Below are 18,560 nucleotides of genomic sequence, written 5' to 3' on the forward strand. Positions count from 1 at the left end.
GGCAAACTCAACCAAATTAAGACGACAGATATACACACCTTAACAATCTACGACAAAAGAACAGAGCCAATGAGCTGGACACATGCCAATTTCCCGGCAGGGAGACAAACGAACACTTGTTACTGTGCACAATTTATTCTGTGTAATACCTATTTTCAGCTGAAGGGCCTGGAAATATCCTTCAGAGACAACAAGTTAAAAGCCTGCCAGGAAGCCCATCCCACAGGAAACCTAGACAGGGATACAGGTAGTCCACAGCACGTCCAAGGCACTCTTCTTCCAACACAAACCTCCGTCACACGGAGCTCTTTCATATCCTTTCAGCACTGCCAAAACCTGGCAAAACCTCCGTGGAAAGACTGAAGGCTAATCAATAAGACCTTTGTAAACAATGCTTCTTTCATAGTTTTTCAGTTCCAGCTGCGCATTTTAAAAATGTAAATCTTTTAAAAGGAAAAAATTTTATACAATGATTCTCAAGACAGAAGCGGCACCCCTGCATTATTCTGATTTATATGTGTTTTTAATCTGCCCACCGTTGGGAAAACCATAAAAATTTCCAACCAGTAGAGTCCTTTCAAGACAGCCGATACTTATTCACAAATGTCTTGTAATTGCAAAATAATTTATTTTCATGAGCCATATACTGTGAATACACGAGAGCAGAAAAAAAAAGTTGAAAGCACATAAAATAAACAGAGGCTGATGAAAACACAGCTAACCTTGGCTCCCTGTGCCTACTTGCTCTCTCCTGGTCCTTGAAGGTCAACACTAACCTTAATAGAGCTGCAGCTTTCACAATTTTTCCTGCCTAAATGCAAATACTCGTAACAATTATTTTTCTAAGTTTCATCCATGATCTTCAGTTCTCAAAGCAACGATAAAATACCTTAAATATCTTATTTCCTAGTTAAGCAGCAATAATTACAAACACTTTCCAGAATATATTAGAATAGCCTACCTTTCCCAGTGGTCATGACCGTCAGTGACCGCGGTACAAATAAAAACACTGCTCTGAAAGCTACACCTGCTCACAGGCACTGACGCCTCAGCAAACTCTCCACCCACAGGGCTTCTTCAGTGCGATCTGAGCACCAAGGACAGCGGCCGCCCTTATTCCAAAATGAAAGCCTACACTCTGCAGAACAGTGATTGTTCAAGGGGCGGGGGCACCTTTCCCATCTGACGCAAGTCAGGGAGCCCTCTTTAACACTGGTGTCGAAAAAAATGTTAACCAACTACCTGACTCCCCGCCCCCCGGAAAAACAGAGAATGCTCTTAACATAAACTTTAAATGAGAAGAAAGTCACAAAGCTATGGCATTCCCACACAGATGATAAAGAAAGCTGTCAGCTGCAGCCTAAGCTACTTAAGCTGGCGCCAGAGACAGTCCCTTCCAGGCTATTTTAGGGGCGGTCTCCTTGGTGCAGCACAGTGCCCTTGCCAGTCTTGGAGTACACCATCCCCGCGGCCGTGACTACGGAATCACTTGCCTAAGATACTGAGCCAGAATCCCAAACCTCCTAACATGCAGAGTCCAGTAAACAAGTGGGGGGAGGGCTGGGAACCCATTATCGGACCTGATCCACTTATTCACAACCACTGTTTTTAAAGACTGCACAATAACGGCGGCTTAGCTTCTTAATAAAGAAAGGACAATCAATTTGCCTTTCAATGAATGCTTTGTCCCAGCTATGCTGGGCAACAGCTCAGATCTTACCTAACAATCCATCGTCACTCTATTCGTTTTCAGACTCGCAGTTCTCATTTCCAGCAAACTTAGAGATGATACCTAACGCTCTTCAAATTATAAAATGTTTTAGTAAAACGACAGAGGGCAGGCTGCATTTTGCAGCAAAATGACGCCCTAGATGCATTACAATTTTCTGATTATCTACTATCTAGCTTACAGTTTTGTTAGCAAATAAGTATTTTTCCTCTAGCTACAGATTTATTATGGAATTTTCAAGATGGAACCAGCATGATACTTTCATTCTTTCCTCATGAACATGTCAGCTTTGCTCAAGAAACTCAAAAGCATGCACATTTTTAACCAAATTAACAACCATGGGCCTCATTTCAATCAAATCCAATTAAAGAACATTAAGTGGCTGCAGATAAAGGACAAATGACTAGTCTATAATTACTGGCTCTTTCATGCTGAAAATTCGATTCTCCCATGAGCATAAGCACATCTGCATGATTTTTAAAACGTACACAGAAAATAATTGGCTTTTTAAAACCCATAGAAGGAAAAACTGTAATTTTTGCTTCAAGGGGTTTGCTAATTATACGGAGATGGAAAAAAAAAGAAAAAAGAAACATCTATAAAACAACATATTTTTAACTCCCATATTCTTGCCATTCAAAACTGAAAGGCCTTCAGGTAACCTAGCAACAAAAAAGAATCATACAAAGATGAAGTATTCTATTACAGACAGAACACCCATTTCCAGTTGCTGCTCAGATGCTTTTTCACTGCTGTTTAGTCACAAGTCTTACACTTCTAAAACATGAAGTCCGTGGCATTATATAAATATAATCGATTACACATCTTAGAACAATATAATTTTGAACATGTCAAGAAATGCAACCCACGACAAAACCCATTTCTTCCCTAAGAGTATTGCTATTACATTAATAGTTCCTTTCAACTTAGCTCAAATCCAGAGCTTTTCTTTCTTACTCAAAGGAGCATTATTGTGCACAAGTAACAAAAGAAAAAAACAGATAAATTAGAATTCATCAAAATTAAAAACTTAGATGCCAAGAAAGTGAAAAGACAACCCACAGATGGGGAAAAAATACTTGCAAATCAAATATCTGATAAGAGTCTTGTTATCTAGTATATATAAAGAACTCTTTTAGCTCAACGACAAAAAGACAAATAAACTAATTTAGAAACGGGCAAAGGACCTGAAGAGAGATTTTCCAAATAAGATCTACAGATGACCAACAAGCACATGAAAATATACGCAGCATCATCAGTCATGAGGGAAATGCAAATCAAAATAATGAGATACCACTTCACACCCACTAGGATGACTGTAATTTTTTAAAAAGAAAGGAAAAAATGGTGTTCTTTGTTTTGTCTTGTTGGAGAGGATGTGGAGAAAATAGAACCCTCACACATTGCTGGTGGAAATATAAAATGTGGAAACCATGGTGGGAAACAGTTTGACAGTTCCTCAAGAAGAGGAATATGCAGTTCTTCAAACACAGAGTCACCATAGAATCCAGCAATTCCACTTCTAGGTATATACTCAAAAAGGATTGAAAACATGTTCAACAAAAATCTGTAAACTATTCACCATACCAAAAAGGTAGCAACCATCGAAATGTTCATCACTGGATGAACGGACAGGATAAACAGAAGGTGGTCCAGCCATGCAGTGGAACAGAGGTGCTGATGCACCACGACACGCACGAACCTTGAAAACATCATGTTAAATGAAACAAGTCACACAGACATCAACACGTACTGTGTGGTTCCATTTACATGAAATGCCCAGAACAGGCACGTCTGTAGAGTAGATTCGCAGCTGCTGGGGCAGGGGTGGGGGTTAGGGAATTAGGAAGGTGACGGCTACGAACACCGGGTTTCTCTCTTGCGGTGACAAAAATGTTTTAAAACTGACTGTGGTGATGATTGCACATATCTGTAAATATGCTAAATATGACTGAAGTATATACTTTAAGTGGGTGAATTGTATGGAATGTGAATTACACCTCAAAAACACCATTTTTTAAAAAGTGCATTATCGTTAAAGAAAACGTGCATTAAATTTTAAACGTATACTCCAAAATCACCCAAAACTCTACAAGAAACACAAGTATGAGAGTTATTCTCAAATGATGTTCTATCTATTTAAAAAAAAAAAAAAAGAATATATCCCTGAGATGGAGCAATGGAGGCGAAACCTATCGTTTTGAGCACCAACCCCATCCGGGCACGGCTGGGAGCTTTACACCTGACCTCATTTACCCTGCAGAGCACAGGAGTGAGTTGGCTCCCAGGAGGGAAGCGCGGTGCCCCGAGTCACACGGCCCGCGTGTGGGGGCAGAGAAGCCTTTCCTAAGGAAGAACGATGGCCACACTCGTCCACAGCAGCCCCTTTCGGCGTCTCCCTGACGCTCTGTCTACCTGTCCCGTGGGGGACTTGGGCACCCACACTCCAAAACGGACACCTGCTGTGGCCACACACAGTCACCACTCATTAAAGTGTTAGGTCCCTGTTGAGTCACTTGTTAAGGCCTCCTGCTGTGAACAGAGGCTGAATTTTCACAAATGGGGTTTGAGAGACAGATCACTCAACAGACGGCTTGTCGGGTCAGCCTAGGAAATATACACGTACGAATCAAACACGACGGCCTTCCATCCATCAGAACCCTGGCCCAAAGGCAGTTCAGGAACCTGGAAATGAGCCCCATGTTTCCATCCTCTCTTTGCCTTTGACTCATTTCTTCCTCAGGTCTAACTCTCATCTGGTACCCAAGAATCCACAGGGAAAAGCAGAAAACAAGAAGGACTGGGGTACCTCAGGTACGAAGTTTCCACATATGCACTCTGTGTTATCAATAATAAGAGATTACAGAGGAAAACACTGATGCCCCTCAAACGAGCCAACCCCAGGGGACTCACCAGGACTAAGAACAGAAGACAGACGGAGGTGTTTGGGGCCTAGAATGCCCTGTACTCAGGGGGCTAAGAGTCCAATGCAGAAGAGGGACATCAGTCAAATCACCAAATGCAGCAAAGTAGGGGATGCTTGGAAGTGTCCAACAGGGAGGTCAGGGAAAGCTTTCTAGAGCCAGAGGGAGGGAATACTGAGCTGGAAAGGATGAGGAACAGCGAGATAAGAAAGAGGAGACAGAAGAGACGTGCACCAGGGTCTCAGAGGATGGGTAATGAGGACAGGTGGCCCCAGGGGAGGGCCGGGCTGAGAAGGCTGCAGGGCCAGATGGAGCACGGCTGCAGCAGGCCGCTAAGGACTGGGGGGTATCTTGAGAGCAATGAATTGAAACAGGAAGAAGATTTTTTTTTAATCATGTGAGTAGTGAGGGCAGGAGGCAGAATCCACCTGCAACACAGAGCTGCTCGGAAAGCCTTCGTCTAACCCTATGGGACAGAAGCCCTCCCCACAGCCACCATCAGCACGCAGCTAACGTATGATGTTCACGCCTTTCCCTCCTCTTGAAACAAACAGGAGTCACAACTGTAATTTGTTTTCCTCTGTTCTTATAAATTTATTTATTTAATTTATTTTTGGCTGTGTTGGGTCTCCGTTGCTGCGTGGGGCTTTCTCTAGTTGCGGCGGGCGGGGGCTACTCTTCGTCGTGGTGCGTGGGCTTCTCATCGTGGTGGCTTCTCTTGTTGCGGAGCACGGGCTCTAGGCACACGGGCTTCAGTAGTTGTGGCTCACGGACTCTAGAGCGCAGGCTCAGTAGTTGTGGCACTCGGGCTTAGTTGCTCTGCGGCACATGGGATCTTCCTGGACGAGGGCTTGAACCCGTGTCCCCTGCATTGGCAGGTGGATTCTTAACCACTGCGCCACCAGGGAAGCCCCCCCGTTCTTAAAAGTAGACGATAACAACGGTGTGCTTATTTTTGGGAGATTAATGCTTGCAAAATTCCTAAGAAGAATATACCTAATCTGGAACTGATGCTCATTTTCTATATTAATGTTTCTACTAAAAAATACAGAAAGGGCCAGGCCCACGTCTTGAACCCAACTTGAATGACATAATGTGTTCCAGCTCTTCTTCACTTACAGCCCATTATTTCTGATGAATGGAGGTGAAACAAGGCCTGGTGAAGCTGGGTGGCGCCCACATGGGGCTCCATTATTCTCATCTATGCACTTTAGCATACATTTAACATTTTCCAAATAAAGAAATGAAAAGGGAAGGGGGTCAGAAGACCTTGCTCTGAGGCCGCCCCCAGGTGCACCCAGAGAGTTTGGCTACAGGCTGTGTCCACCTTCAAGGATCTGAGCAAGGATCCGACCTGCTCAGACTTCTGAAAAGTGAACATCTCTCAGGCTAACATCAAAGTGACAGTGCAGGTAATACTTATAAATGTTTTTAACACTGTCCTGGCTGAAGGAAAAAGGAGACAGGAGAAGACCTCCTGGCCTCAGCCTCTTCCACCACAGAGCAGTCTTCATCCAGAGAGAAGGATCGGTCCCCTCATTTCGGCGACGTCGCACAACAGACCAGACCGGGGGGAGGAGGCAGGGGGACCGCGAGCAGGTGGCTTCAACAGTGCGGGCAAAGGGGCTGGAGAAGAGCGCTGGGGCCACTGAGAGGCGTCCACAACCACAGGAGCCAGTGGCGAGGCACCAGGCGGGGAGGAAGGTGGGGCCTCCGGGGTGACAGGCAAGTCCTGATTCACACGCCTGGGTGGACAGTGGAGCGGTCGTCCACGGGAGATGTACAGAGGGAAGCTAGGACAAGGTCATGTTGAGGTGTTCTGGGTTTTGTCTTTGGGACATGAGTCTGGGTACGTGTCTCCAATACATGAAGAAATGTCAGACAGGCAGCTCCTTCACATACGGTTAGCAGCATTGGACGCATTTATGGAAACATGTTATCTGGCTAGTAAACAGAGTTCCGGCCACGGAAAATTATAACCCAGAGGAGAGCACTGCCTGAGAAAGAGAAAGGCATAGAACCGAGCCAGCCTTAAGAATTTAGTGGCAAGTAGCAGAGAGCAAACCTAGAAACAACAGCCCAACAGCAGGAAAAAAACATCAAAAGGAGGTCAGGCCAGAGGAGGCAAGGAGGAAGGATGCTTCCAGGAGGGGGAGATGGGGCTCAGCAGTGTCCAGCATGGTGAGAGGCCGGGCAGGGTGAAGACTGGCAACGCCAGCGGGTGGAGTAGCGTGGCCATCACCCCGTAACAGCGCCGTCAGCTGTGTCGGTGACGTGAGCTGACCCCGAGCCTGGAGCAGTCTGAGGAGGTGACTAGGTGAAGAGACTGAGACAGGGAATACAGATGTTTAAAAAAGCAAACCACAGGACCAAGACGGAGTCACGTACACTAGGCCACACAACCAGAGTGGGGCTGAATACCTAACCCAACTGCTGCTTCAACCTCCCTACCAACTGCGGTCTCACGCCGTCAGTCAGGAATTTCCCAGTCGGCACCAGGGAGGTCACCCATCTCATGGGCGTCCTCCAGCCCCAGTGAAGGTGAGGTCACTGCCACACAGACCCGTCCCGTCCCCCACAGGTGGGTTACTTTAGCCTGAAATAATCTTTTCTGTTTATGACTTCCTTGCCTTGCCTTTAAAAAACCTTTCCCTTTCTCTACTCCTTTTGGAGCAACCCCCAGACACACACACCCTCGCTAGATGGGATGCTCCCCAACTCAAGACTCGTTCAGTAAAGCCAAGTAGATCTTTAAAATTTACTCAGTTGAATTTTTTTTTTTTTTTTTTAACACAGACGTCTCAGGAGAAGTTTGCTGTACAGGGGAGGAGAGAAGCAGAGCAATGAGAATGGCTGGAGATATACGTATGCGTGTTTTAACCGAACGACACTCGGCATGCTTTAGAGTCAACAGTCCAGACAATAGGGGGGCGAGGGGTGAGAACAAGTGCAGGCCAACCTCTCTCATGAAGTTAGGTGCAAAAAAACTCCTCGACAAGGTACTCGCAAACCGAACACAACACTGTATAAAAAGAACTGTACACTATGACCAAGTGGGATTTATTCCAGGTATGCAAGAGTGGATTATTACCTGAAAAAAATCCATCAATATAACGTCACAATATCATCAGGCTAAATAAAGAAAAACAATATCAACTGACATCAGAAAAAGCATTTGAAAACAAAAAAAGCAACACCCTAAAAGGAATCCAAATCGGAAAGAGAGAAGTAAAACAATCTCTATTCACAGATTAAATGACCTAGTATATAGAAAATCCTAAGGAATCCACTGGAGAGGAAAAATCTAGCTAAAAAATGGGTTAAGCAAGGTTGCCAAATACAAGATCAAGTATAAAATTCTACTTTATTTCTATATGCTGGCAAAGAACAATCCAAAAATAAAATGAAGAAAAGAATTATATTTCCAATATGACCAAAAAGAATAAAATACTTAGGAATAAATTTAACCAAAGTAGTGCAAGACTTATAAATTAAAAACTACAAAACATTGTTGAAAGAATTCCAAGACCTAAATAAATTGAAAGGTATCTTACATTAATGGATTAGAAGGCTTAATGCTGTTAAGATGGTAATATTTCTCAAACTGGTCGACAGGTTCAACACAGTCCCTACCAAAATCCTGTAATTCATATGGAAATGCAAGGAACCCAGCAGAGTCAAAACAATCTTGAAAAGAAGAACAAAGTTGAAAAGCACAAACTTCAACCCAAATGTCCTTCAACTGTTGAGTGGATCAACAAAACATGGTGTATTTATAAAAAAAAAAATGTTATGCAGCCATAAGAAGGAATGAAGTACTGACATATGCTACCAGGTGGATGAACCTTGAAAATATTAAGTGAAAGAAGCCATACACCATATGATTCCATTTATATAAAATGTCCAGAACAGGCAAATCCACAAAGACAAAAGACAGGTTGTCAGGGACTGGAAGGACAGGGAAACAGCTAGTGCTAATGGGCACAGGTTTTCTTGGGGCTGCTGACAATTTTCTAGAATTAGACAGTGGTGATAACTGCACAATTTTCTGAATATATGAAAAACCACTGAATTATGCACTTTCACAAAGTGAATTTTTTTTGGTATGAATTATATCTTAATATTTAAAATATGCTGATGATCAGGCTTCCCTGGTGGCGCAGTGGTTTAGAATCCGCCTGCCAATGCAGGGGACACGGGTTCGAGCCCTGGTCCGGGAAGATCCCACATGCCGTGGAGCAACAAAGCCCGTGCAGCACAACTACTGAGCCTGCGTCCTAGAGCTCGTGAGCCACAACTACTGAGCCCGTGAGCCACAACTACTGAAGCCTGTGAGCCTAGAGCCCGTGCTCCGCAACAAGAGAAGCCACCACAAAGAGAAGCCCGCGCACCGCAACAAAGAGTAGCCCCCGCGAGCCGCAACTAGAGAAAGCCTGCACGCAGCAATGAAGACCCAACACAGCCAAAAATAAATAAATAAAATATGCTGATGATTTCAGAAAAAAGTCCAACACCCATTTGTAATAAAAAGCCAGATAAGCAGGAATGAGGTAGTAGAACTACCTCATCTTGCTAATGAACACCTACAAAAAGACCTACAGTTAACATCAAACTTAGTTATGGAAAACCTAGGACTGGGAACCAGGCAAGGAGGTCCACTCTCACCATCCTTATTTTACATATGGCAGAAGTTCTAGCCAGTGCAATAAGGCAAGAAAAGGAAAGAAAAAGTATACACATCTGAAAGAGACAAAACTGTTCCTGCTTGTGGATGACATGACTGTCTACGCAGAAAATCCCAAGGAGCCAACAAAAACTCCTAGAACTAACAAGAAAGTTCAGAAAGGTTGTGATACAACCTTTCTCCTACAACTCTGCAGGAGAAAGCAGAGGGTGGATGGGTTGAAAAAAGTAGAAGACTCAATGGTCTGAAGTCCAGAAGAGTTCAAAGAATGCTTTTACACTGGAAGTCAGTGGGCAAATAAAAAGGAGAAGCTGGGTCGGGGGGGCGGGGACTTTTATTCTGCTGCTACTGCAGCTTCTCTATGCTACCTGCTACCTAAATGTTCAATGGCTCCAGCAAAGAAGAAAATGAGGTGGTTTATTTTTTGACAGCAATTAAACACCTTGCTGGTCTCCCAAAGTTACTGATGAGAGACCAAGCTATTTGGGTTAGGAATTCTAAAACCTTTATATATGCGCCTTTCTGTTATTCTATTCTGGCTCTAACAATTAAAACAGTAAGTCTACGCATCAACAGGCATACCTCGTTTCAGTGCACTTTTTCATTACTGTGCTTTGCAGGTACTGCGTTTTTTTGGTTTTGTTTTTTTTTACAAATTGAAGGGTTTGTGGCAAACCTGCGTCAAGCAAATCTACTGAAGCCATTTTCCCAAACAGCACTTGCTCCCTTTGTGTCTCTGTGTCACATTTTGGTAATTCTCACAATATTTCCAACTTTTCCATTATTACTGTATTTGTCATAATGATCTGTGATCAGTGATCTTTGATGTTACTATTGTAAAAAGATTATGACTTGCTGAAGGGTCAGATGATGTTTATCATTTTTTTAGCAAATAAAGTATTTCTTAATTAAGGTATGTACACTGTATTTTTTTTCCAGATATAATGCTATCGCACCCTTAAAAGACTACAGTATGGTGTCAACGTAACTTTTATATGCACTGGGAAACCAAAAACTCCAAGTGACCCATTTTTTCGCTTTACTGCAGGGGTCTGGAACCGAACCTGCAATGCCTCCTAAGTATGCCTCTACAGTAAAAAGCTGAACAGGTCTCTAAGAAATTTTGAGTTAAGGCTTTCTTACAATCTGTTATTTTTTAACACAGAGCCTAAGAGAACTGTTTCCATCCTCAACCCTACCCCTATAAGCACACACACACACACACACACACACACGGACACACGGACACACACGGACACGCACACATACACATGCACATTTCACAAAAATAAGGAAACGGGGGGCAATGTTCACACCTGGACAATTAGAATAAAACGTTGCTGGGATGCTCCCAATGCCACAGGGTTTTGGTATTCCTGATGATTAAATCATATTGTCAGTTCATTAAAACTCACAGAGTATTCAAGATATATGTGAATCAAGCCATCATGCTGTATCCCTTAAACTTATACAGTGACATAGGTCAATTATTTCTCAATAAAACTGGGGAAAAAATACTCATAGAGTGCATATATATAATCTTCTAGGCAAGGCCTCCAACATGGTGTGGTCTTTCTCCCCATTGCCAGCACCGTAATGAGATTCTGTCTCATATATAATAAAGGCATGAAGCACAAACTTGCTTTGCTGCCACCAATGCTACCTCCTCGCCCATTACTTTCCATCTTGGTGTCAACAAGTTTTAAACTGGAAAACCACACGAATACACACACACACAATTAAAAGCATGTGTCAAGCCGGTCTCTTCAATAAGTGATGCTGGGAAAACTGGACAGCTACATGTAAAAGAATGAAATTAGAACACTCCCTAACACCATACACAAAAATAAACTCAAAGTGAATTAAAGACCTAAATGTAAGGCCAGACACTATAAAACTCTTAGAGGAAAGCATAGAGCACTCTCTGACATAAATCGCAGCAAGATCTTTTTAGACCCACCTCCTACAGTAATGAAAATAAAAACAAAACAAAAAAAAAACAAATGGGACACAATTAAACTTAAAAGCTTTTGCACAGCAAAGGAAACCATAAACAGAAAGAAAAGATAACCCTCAGAATGGGAGAAAATATTTGCAAATGAAGCAACTGACAAGGGATTAATCTCCAAAATATACAAACAGCTCATGCAGCTCAATATCAAAGAAACAACCCAGTGAAAAAAACGGGCGCAAGACCTAAATAGACATCCCTCCAAAGAAGATATACAGATGGCCAACAAACACATGAAAAGATGCTCAACATCACTAATTATTAGAGAAATGCAAATCAAAAGCACAATGAGGTATCACCTCACACCGGTCAGAACGGCCATCATCAAAAAATTTACAAACAATAAATGCTGGAGAGTGCGTGGAGAAAAGAGAACCCTCCTACACTGTTGGTGGGAATGTAAACTGGTGCAGCCACTGTGGAGAACAGTATGAGGTTCCTTAAAAAACTAAAAATAGAGCTGCCATATGATCCAGCAATCCCACTCCTGGGCATATATCCAGAGAAAACCATAATTCGAAAAGATACATGCACCCCAGTGTTCACTGCAGCACTATTTACAATAGCCAGGACATGGAAACAACCTAAATGCCTATCAACAGAGGAATGGATAAAGATGTGGTATATATATATATATATATATATATATATATATATACACACACACAATGGAATATTCTCAGCCATAAAAAGGAATGAAATAGTGCCATTTGCAGGGACGTGGACAGACCTAGAAACTGTCATAACAGAGTGAAGTAAGTCAGAAAGAGAAAAACAAATATCATATAATATCGTTTATATGTGGAATCTAGAAAAATGATACAGATGAACTTATTTGCAAAGGAGAAACAGAGACACAGATGTAGAGAACAAACTTATGGATACCAAGAGGGGAAGGGGGGGGTGGGTGGGATGAACTGGGAGATTGGGCTTGACATATATACGCTACTGTGTATAAAACAGATAACTAATGAGAACCTGCTGTACAGCACAGGGATCTCTACTCAGTGCTCTGTGGTGACCTAAATGGGAAGGAAATCCAAAAAAGAGGGGATATATGTATACATATAGCTGATTCACTTTGCTGTACAGCAGAAACTAACACAACATTGTAGAGCAACTATACTCCAATAAAAAAATAATAAGCGTAAAACAAAACGAAATAAAAAACAAAAAAATAAATACAAAATAAAAGCACGCGTCTAGCAATTGGCTGGACAGCTCTGCCCACACACACTGTCAACCCCCCTCATCGCTGGTCTCAGCTCTACCAATGATACAGTTGAAAGCACATAGAAAAGTATATATAAAAGTAGAGGGTAATATGCAGAAATTATGCCATGGTTAAAACTGCAAACAAATTATACAGTTATAGGAAAATTACTTAGAAGATAATACAGAAAAATGAAAACTGATTTGCTGGTGATAGCAGAATCGTAATTAATCTTTCTTTTAATACTGTAACGATTTTACAAATGTATGAAAAAGAAATTTTAAAAAAGCATTTTATAAGAAACATGCTATTTAAAAACAAATTCCATACTGGTAACGACGGGTACACAACTAGAGTGTGAGCTTAAAGACCTGGATTCTGTTTCCTGCTCTGCCCTCAAGTACTATGTCCCTTTGCAGGAAATCACTCAAATTTAACAGCCTCAAGATAGTCAAAATCTGAAGGCTACGCTATGATCTCAGATCACTAGCAATCCTGAAACAGCTATGATACAATGATGTATCCAACGTTAGAAAACTTCTTGTTGGCAACGGACTTTCTGATGACTTCCAAATGGCGTTAAGGATGGAGAAGAGAAAAAAAAACAAAGTTCTTGCCCTCATGAATAAACAAAAAACAGTTCTGCAGTAATATTCATTAAGGAGGAAAGTCACGCCAGGTGAGGGCAGAGAGCGTTCCCTTACAACACTGGGTGTGCTGTTCTGGACGCCTGTGTAATGAAGCGAGACTGCAGCCGAGCTCTGGGTGGGATAAGGAGGAGGTCCTAATGACAGCTGGGAACAAGAGCCTCAAGCAGAAGGAATCACAAGCACAGAGGCCCTGAAGCAGGAGAAACATGCTAAAAATTAGCAAGGAAGCCAACAGGCTGGAGCCAAGAGAACTTTCAGGAAGAACAATGGTAGATGACCTCAGAATGGGGGCTGCAGGTCAGGCAGGGCCCAGTGGGGCACCGTGAGTCACTGCGCTGGGAAACCTCTGGGGGATTCTGATGAACAAGGGATTAACGTTACTTGCACTACATTCTAAATGGATCAGTCTGGCTGCTGAGTGAAAAACAGACTTTAGGTGTGGGGAGAGAATAAAATCAGGAGTGCAGGCAAAACATCGTGATGGCTTGTACTAGGAGGAGAGGAGCAGGTACACAGGGAATCTTTGGGATTCTAGATGTATTTTTAAAAATAAAGGCAACAGGATTAGCTGATGGATTCAGTGTAGGTTATAAAAGAAAGTCAATGACAACTCCATAGTTTCGAGCTTGGGAAAGCAGGTAAATGGAGGTTAAATCTTGAGACCTAGAAACTCCTATCAAGGTATCAAATTCAGCTATTCAGGAATAGCATATAATGTAAGTAATACTTATGCTAAAAGTGGAAGTGAAGAAGCAAAAGTAGAATGGTTGCTTTTTCTACTCACCATTTGCAGACTGTATCATGTTTCCAGATTTTTGGACTTCATCAAATTTTGTAAAAATTACATTCAACCTGTATGAAAAATATATATATATATATTATACAAACTATTAACCATATTACAATTACATTAACATATTTACAATCATAGTATACACTGAAGGTGAGTCTCACTCATTGATAACAGAGCCATCTAACAACAACAGTAGCTATGCTAACAGCATTATCAATAGCCAACAACGAGTGGGCACCTGCTTATTACAAGCCAAGCACCGACCTAAGCTCTACCTGAAAAATCTCCTTTGATTCTTGCAACAGCTGTATAAGGGGTTATCAGTATCCCCATACGACAGACGAGAAAATCAAAACCCCCTTACTTAAGGTAACACACTTGGTCAGAGTAGAGATGCCAGCCCTGAGAATAAGAACCCAGAGCCCAGGCTCTCAGACATTATACTAAGCTAGCTGACTGACGTCTCTACACAAAATGTATGCATCATGAAAACTGTTTATATCTCCTATTTCTGTCTAAGCACAGATTGCTGATTACTCAGGACAAAGATTTTCAAAATGCATTGATATTACAGTACAAAGGCTTTTCTGTGACTTTTGCTTATTTTAAAAATGCTGTAAATAATTTCTCTAGAAGCACATGTTGTGACTGGATAATCCTCAGCTTAAAAATCTGCATGACATGTATATTCTATTAGTGGATCATTTTCACCGTGACATTTTAAAAGAAGCAAAACTCTTTAACCACCAAATATTCCATCCTAGTGACACCGAAAATGAGAGGAAAACTGGGGGTGGGGGTGGGGTTTACCTTGTAGGAAAACTCAAGAAAAAAGAGGCTTTCCGAACGAAACACAGATATATTGGAATAAGCCTAAAGGTTGAGATTCCAAAGTCACGCACTTTTGCATTGAAACCTACGCCACCCACTTCCAGGACTAGACTAGAAACGTTAGCACTTTCCTACAAACCAGCCTGTCATACAAGCTCTAATCATTTCAAACATGTTTGATTTCCTTTCCAACCAGGATGGAAGCCCCTTGGGTATAGGAATGGGACCTATATTATCTTTGGTATTCTGTGTACACCACACATCACATCATGCAGGAGGGTGACATCACCGAATGAGAAGGCTGGTGCCTGGTCCCGCCCCCGCGCGCATGGTGGAAAACTAGGTAGTTCACACACTCCGGTCTCAGCTCATGCACTCGTTCATTGGCTGAGCCAGCACTGAGCTAGCTAGATGCTGAGTGTGGGAAGGTCCCACCCTCTAGAGCTCCTACTTACCTCTACTTCATTCTATTCTACTTAGACTGTGACATTCTAGGAAACAAGGGAGCCAAAAATACTCATAAGCAAACACGAGGTAAGTGAAGGGGATGAACCAGCCTGATAACACGGCCCCTCCCGCTTCCCGTCCCATGGCGGATATTGATCTTTTCAACCCATCTTTCCATCTAAGTCCAGATGTAGCCTCAGAATCCTTCCCAAAACTGCTCCAGGCAGCTACGACCAATGAATCAAAGTCGGCACTGAGTTAAAGTTCTATTTGTCATCCCAGGACCAGATGAGTAAAACTATTGCTCACTTGCAACTCCCGTGGTTACTAACAATCTGGAAAGATGCCTTAGAATCAAGTTCTTATGATGTTTCCATCACCTGCCCTTTGATAAGTAACAAAGATCCCCACTGGCTTAACAAGCCCATAAATAATATCCCTACACAGGTTGCCGGGGTCTGCCCTGACCAAGTTACCACTTTATTGCATCACAGCCACACCCTCTGACATGAGCATGTCTGCAAGGCTGCACATGGGGACAAAGGGCACCTCCAGCTGGTTGTCCCTGAAATCACTGGGAGGGGCGAGTATTTCCTCCGTTCCTGGGAGAGCGTTCACCATTATCGATGGCAACGGTGGAAGCACCTGTAGATTCTCTGTAGCTCGCAGGTAGGGTCTCCTCACAGCGGCCACGGGACCCACAACCGGTAGGCCCAGACGACTAGGTATGGGAAGGCTAAGATGATTACCGTTGTTGGCACCTGCACCATAATTCAGAATTACTTCAGGCAGCCGTGCTTTCCAGCTCCTGCCTCAACAGCTTCCTAGACAATGGCTCCTGTCCAGATGACCACCCCCGGATCGCAGGAGCCTGGCTTTATGACAGCCCAAGAGCAACAAAACCTCCCCTGGGAATGCCTTCTGTCTCCTAGCCCTGAGCACAGCAATACAAAATGCCTCTCCCAGGACCTACCAACTTGCACAAGTCTGAAAGGGTGAGTTTTACAGGTTCAAAGACGTTGAATACATAACTAATGATTACCCTCTGAAGCCACCAATTTTTTTTGCACTTTCTAAATTTTAAATCTTTGGATCTCAAATATAAAATAAATTTCTTCACTAGTTTGACAAATAACCCAATACCATTTTCCTCTGATTTTTCTGAATTTAAATTTTATTTTCAACTCTTCAATGCAACTGGTGTTTATTTTACTGTGAGATTTAGATCTAATTACGCCTTCCTAGAATATTTTATAAGTTTAAAATAATCTCCTAAAAGCAAATACTAGTAATCTCATGGTAAACAAGCTCCAGTTCTACACTGTTTATAATTGGCTTTTCAGTCCACTACTCTTAAATATGAGTACGTACCAAGGATTATAAACTATATGAGCAAAGCTTGTAATATGAAAAAGAGAGACCAAAAGGAACACACACATACCCCATCCCCAAATCCCAATTTAGAGAAAAGACTACGAACAGATTGTTTGTTTGTTTGTTTGTTTGCGGTACGCGGGCCTCTCACTGTTGTGGCCTCTCCCATTGCGGAGCACAGGCTCCGGATGCACAGGCTCAGCAGCCATGGCTCACGGGCCTAGCCGCTCTGCGGCATGTGGGATCTTCCCGGACCCGGGCACGAACCCGTGTCCCCTGCATCAGCAGGCAGACTCTCAACCACTGCACCACCAGGGAAGCTCCAAACAGTTTTTAATATATTATTTATATTTCCAAAGAGATGAGAAAATATTTTAATTATAAAAGCACACAGGGGGCTTCCCTGGTGGCACAGTGGTTGAGAGTCTGCCTGCCAGTGCGGGGGACACGGGTTCGAGCCCTGGTCTGGGAGGATACCACATGCTGCAGAGCGGCTGGGTCCGTGAGCCACAACTGCTGAGCCTGCGCGTCTGGAGCCTGTGCTCCGCAACAAGAGAAGCAGCGATAGTGAGAGGCCCGCGCACCGCGATGAAGAGTGGCCCCCGCTTGCCCCAGCTGGAGAAGGCCCTCACACAGAAACGAAAACCCAACACAACCATAAATAAATAAATAGATAAATAAATAAATAAATAAAATTTTTTTTTTTTAAAAAAGAATGCAACACAATTCTTTAAAAAAAAAAAAAAAGCACACGGGGAGGAGCCCTTCAAAATGGCACCATAAGGACCTCTGAAAATTTGCTCCTCCAAAGAAGCAAAGAAAACATCAGCAAAATCAAGTTTTCCAAAACTGGAAATTAAACAAAGGCTTGCAACAATCCGAGCATTCTTCAAGCAAAAAGGCTGAATCTTGGTAAGAACAGTAAGTTTTCCATTGCTTTGCAAGTGCCCTATTTCCATCTCCACTCAGGCTGAAAACCAACAGCCTCACAACCACTAGAAAAAGTTGAACAAGTCTGGAGCCCCTAAGAATCCGCGTTCCCAGGGAACTGTCATTATCTGACCTGCCTGGCATATCCCTGAACCCCCATTCACAGGGCTTGTCTTTATCGCACCTCACTCAGAGCATGCTCAGTGTGAGACCCTTTTCCCTGAGGCCACAATCAAAAAGAATCCACAATGACTATTTAACACGGCAATAACCGCTGGGGCACAGAAACTGACCAAAAAACTTATAAGGAAAAACTGGAGGATGAAATGTTCTCAGGAAACTTTGAAAAGCTCTGACACATTCCTGGGAATCTAGAAGATCACATATATGGACAAGGCTGTGTGCATGCCTGAGAATGACCCAAGGCACTAACGTCTCACCTCTGGCTGACCGTGAGATTCTGCACAAGCAGGCAGTAAAGAGACATAAAGGCAGTAACTTATAAACTGCCTGCCAGAACACTGAAAGCACGTCCCAACATACAGAGCCTTCAGCAAAGGGACTGAAGGAAACCCCTGTCCAATCATCAGCTGAACGCTAACCTAACCAAGGACAGATGACTACAGTAAACACACACAACCAAAAAATACAGACTTTACAGCATTAGTTCAGATAAGTCACTAAACAAGCAATGAGCAGCGAAAACAACACCAACAACAGCAAGCCTGGGGAAAATATAAGAACCAAGGTCTCACCAAATACAGAATATCAATGAAGAGATGGAAAACATAAGAATCATACAGAAATTCTCGAAATGAAATTAAACATTTATAAACAACTAAAATTAAAAATTCAGGGCTTCCCTGGTGGTGCAGTGGTTAAGAATCCGCCTGCCAATGCAGGGGACACGGGTTCGAGCCCTGGTCCGGGAAGATCCCACATACTACAGAGCAACTAAGCCCATGCGCCAGAAC

The 18,560-nt window shown here is 42.9% G+C and overlaps 1 protein-coding gene across 20 annotated transcripts in view; it reads right to left on the reverse strand.

The window, feature by feature from the left end:
* Positions 1-18,560, reverse strand: part of CLASP1 (cytoplasmic linker associated protein 1) — a 268,556-nt gene that overhangs the window by 140,165 nt on the left and 109,831 nt on the right. For all 20 annotated transcript variants that reach the window (XM_067742183.1, XM_067742188.1, XM_067742189.1 and 17 more), the window contains one exon: positions 13,996-14,063. In XM_067742183.1, the coding sequence (XP_067598284.1) occupies positions 13,996-14,063 (68 nt within the window). The remainder of the gene's footprint in view (positions 1-13,995; positions 14,064-18,560) is intronic.

This window comes from Pseudorca crassidens, chromosome 6 (assembly GCF_039906515.1).
Source record: "Pseudorca crassidens isolate mPseCra1 chromosome 6, mPseCra1.hap1, whole genome shotgun sequence".
Lineage (NCBI taxonomy): Eukaryota > Metazoa > Chordata > Mammalia > Artiodactyla > Delphinidae > Pseudorca > Pseudorca crassidens.